The 3,831-nt window shown below is 40.2% G+C and overlaps 1 protein-coding gene across 1 annotated transcript; it reads right to left on the reverse strand.

Annotated features, from left to right (window-relative positions):
* Positions 1–679: 679 nt before the first annotated feature.
* Positions 680–3,111, reverse strand: LOC137876798 (serine/threonine-protein kinase pim-1-like). Its single transcript, XM_068716599.1, has 8 exons — positions 3,048–3,111; positions 2,376–2,530; positions 1,934–2,044; positions 1,769–1,816; positions 1,443–1,652; positions 1,168–1,348; positions 888–1,055; positions 680–771 (listed from the first exon to the last, which is right to left on the reverse strand). The coding sequence occupies exons 1-8, from the start codon at positions 3,109–3,111 to the stop codon at positions 680–682; spliced, it is 1,029 nt and encodes a 342-aa protein (XP_068572700.1).
* Positions 3,112–3,831: the final 720 nt, after the last annotated feature.

The following is a 3,831-nucleotide window of genomic DNA, read 5'->3' on the forward strand; positions in this document are numbered from 1 at the left end:
GTTGATTTGACTTATCTGTACTGAGAATACAGCAGTACAGTCATTTTTGACTTCTCACCTGAATTCCAGGTTTATTGACATGTCTCAATATTTGCGTATTAAAAAAACATTTTTTTTTTTACAAGGTAAAGGTATTAGTATTTAAATATATCTGTCCATCCACCAGTAGTGGAAGAAGTACCAGATCATTTACTGAATAAAAATAGCGATACATCACTGTAAAAATAATAGCTGCAAACGTCCAACATTTCACTTAGATAAAGCAATACATTATAAATATTAAATACATTATGGTACTGCTAACTAACTATCTAATTACTAATGCAGTTGGTTGGGGTGGAGCTCAGTTTAAAGTATATAAATTGGCACAAAATAGAAATACTCAACAAGTTCATCAGATTTGTACTTAAGTATGGTACTTGAGGAGCACCACTGATCAACAACACACAGAAGGTATAAATAAGTATAAATAAGAGTAATTGGTTGAAACAAATTATGTCTAAAAGTCAGTATTATTTAGAAGTCTCTGGAAAAAATATATGATTCAAATGCTGATTCAAATGCTTTGACAGCGACACCTGCAGGACAGACAATGAAGTGGTGTTTTGGAGGAAACAAATTTGAAGGGAAAAAAAAGAAGCTTTTATTAAAGCTTTTTCAGTCCAACTTTCTACTGGGTCTACTGGAGCCATGGATGACCCCTGAGCTGTACCAGGGTGGGACGGTTGTCGGGGTCGACCTCCAAACATCTCCGTAAGAAATCCTGACAACCTGGAGAGAAAGAAGGAGAAGAAAGGTGAGGGCGACGGCTCCAGTGATCCATCGGAATGTGAAATAAAATGAACAGATTTATGTCGGCCGACACTGTTTGTTTATGTTTTTCTTACTTTCGGAGAGCTCGTTGTTGATTTTCAACTTGTCTGCATAGAACTTGAAGCTAGTGAATCTTACACCTCTGTGGACGGTGTTAAACAGGACGACTCCTATCTGAAACACCGTCATGGATCCAGCTCTGTACATTCCATGATTGCGCCACTCTGGGGGGATGGTAGTACCTAGAATATACAGACATAATAAAAAGACAGTGAGGATGAGGAGCTTGGTTTCAATGTATAAGTCACAGATGGGTAAGTTAGTGAAGAGCAGGAGTAAAGCCGGACATCTTACCGTAGAAGATGTGATAAGTGTCTTCTCTCTCGCCAAAGCAGCTCATACCAAAGTCAAGGAGACGAACACGCGGGACGTCCGCGCTGCTCTGGATCAAAATGTTCTCCGACTTAATGTCCCGGTGGAAAATATGTTTTTCTTCCAGGTAAATTGCTGCATCGACCAGCTGTTTCATTATGATCTGTCAGACAGAAAGAGAGAGATGAGGGATCAGAGAGGAGGATGTTCTGGCGTGTTTTCACGGCCGTGACTCTGAGCTGACTGCAGCTGCTCACCTTGGCCTCCTTCTCGTCTAAGGACCCTCCGTTAACTTTGACGTGGTCGGAAAGGTCTCTGGAAGGCATCGGTCTCTCCAGCACCAGGATCAGCTCCTTGTCCAGATTGTACCAGTCCAGCAGGGATACTGGTGCTGACGTCCCGTTTGATTCGGCCGTCAGTTTTAACAGGATAACGACTTCCGCGGAGAGCTCTTTCCCATCATCGTCCTGAAACGTCACAACAGAGATGGGAGAGAAACATGATTCATCCGTACTACATTCAGAAACAGAGCGCGTGTGTTGAATACAGCAGACTTTAACAGCAGCAGGTGTTGCTCACTCACCACGTGTTTGCAGAAAATGTTCTTCTTGGAGATGTGTTTGACGGCAACCTACGAGATACAAACAAGACTTTGGTTAGCACTTCCTGACCTGTGTGTGTGTGTGTGTGTGTGTGTGTGTGTGTGTGTGTGTGTGTGTGTGTGTGTGTGTGTGTGTGTAACACTTACAGGTAGATAATCTGCATCGCGGTAACCAGCAAATACAGATCCACAACCTCCTTCGCCGAGTTTGTACAGCTGGAAGTATTTGGCTTCAAATTCTAAACAGAGAAACAGATTCTTGACTTTAATACATTTGTGAGTAACTGCAACTATATGTTGCCTAGACTCTAATATGAATCCCTCCTCCGTTTGTTGTACATAATTTAAATTGTAATTTTACACTGAACATAATAAAGACAAACTACTGACCTGTTTTGTCCTGTACCGACAAACCCTGTTTGGGGTCTTGTACAGTCTCTGTAGGTTCAGAGGCCTCGTTCAGGTCCACTTTAGGTTCAGAAGCCTCGTTCAGGTCCACTTTAGGTTCAGAAGCCTCGTTCAGGTCCACTTTAGGTTCAGAGGCCTCGTTCAGGTCCACTTTAGGTTCAGAAGCCTCGCTCAGGTCCACTTTAGGTTCAGAGGCCTCGCTCAGGTCCACTTTAGGTTCATAAGCCTCGTTCAGGTCCAGCCTGATCTTCTTCCTGCTTGGTCCATCACCATCAGTGACGGCCTTCCTTTTACGGCCTCTCTTGCTCACATCCTCCACAGATGTGTTGCAGTTTTCTACAGATGAGGAATGAAAACAGAGGAACACCAGTTTGTTGACAATCAAAACACTGACAAAAAGTCCTTCAAAGTAAATTTAAAAAGAGTCTTTTCTGCTCTGCTGCCTCTTAGTTAGAGGAACAGTTCATCACTTATAGCAGATCATCCCAGAAGAAACGCTGTATAGGAGAATTACCCCCACAACTATGCTATGCTATCTCAATATCGGCCAACATCATTGTTTTTTTTTAAACTTGCTCGTGTTTTTTTTTTAACTTGCTCGGATTACAATATCGGCATAAAGTATGTTGTCAGGCGAATATGTTGGTCTCAAGTTTTGACATATCAGCACCAAAAATGAAATTCCTCTGTTGCAACTGGGTGAATGCAAAAATCTCAGAGACAGATATTTAAAAAGGGGAACTATCTGCATAAATAGATATTAATAGAGGGAGGAGAACATGTGTTTTTATTTGAAATTGAACAAGTCCTATGGATCATTAACAGCAGATTTCTACCTAGATTTCTCACTTACCTCGACTTCTTTTAAAAGCCGGAGAACCGTGGCTCTTTGTCTTCTTTGAGGAATCTTTATCCATTGGGATGGTGAAGAAGTTTCTTATAAGAAAAATTCAGTGTGTACTGATCGAAGACTTGGAGCTATCTGAGTGAATTCACAGAACTGTGTTCATAAGCTGTGGTGAACAGAACATGGAACATGATGACATGTGTTCCATATGCAAATGAGTGTTTAGATTCAATTGTTTATGTCCAGTATATTTGTAATAGATGGAGGTTATCCACTGAAGATATTCATATAATGCATAAAATACTGTAAGCACACAATACTAGATATTGACTCTTTCATCAGGCTGACTTTTCTACAAACTATTAAAATGTCTTCAGGTTGTTTTTATGAACTGTTCATCTTGATCTTAAACGTCAGGAAGAGTTAAACAAATGAGATCTAATGTGTTAACTAGAGAGGTGTAGAGGTGCTGGACAGATCCAGGCTAGCTGCTTCCTCTGAATATAAGCTAACCAGCTAGCTTCACATTCAACAAATCAATTATGAGAGTGGCATCGATGTTGTTATTCAACTGCTAAATCTATGCAAGAACGACACATATTGTAAAATAAATGTTCATTTTCACAGGTAATCAAAAACTGCTTGACCATGTGTTTGTATTGTTATAAAGCATTATGATATTCATGAGTGTTTATAACTATGTATGTTCCATTGTTTATTAATTAACGCCGACAATTATATCATCGCGTGTTGACGCACTTTTTTTAATTTTTTATTATTAAACGGACAT

Source organism: Cebidichthys violaceus, unplaced genomic scaffold (assembly GCF_023349555.1).
Source record: "Cebidichthys violaceus isolate CVI_PGR_0920_01 unplaced genomic scaffold, fCebVio1.0.p SCAF_20, whole genome shotgun sequence".
Taxonomy (NCBI): domain Eukaryota; kingdom Metazoa; phylum Chordata; class Actinopteri; order Perciformes; family Stichaeidae; genus Cebidichthys; species Cebidichthys violaceus.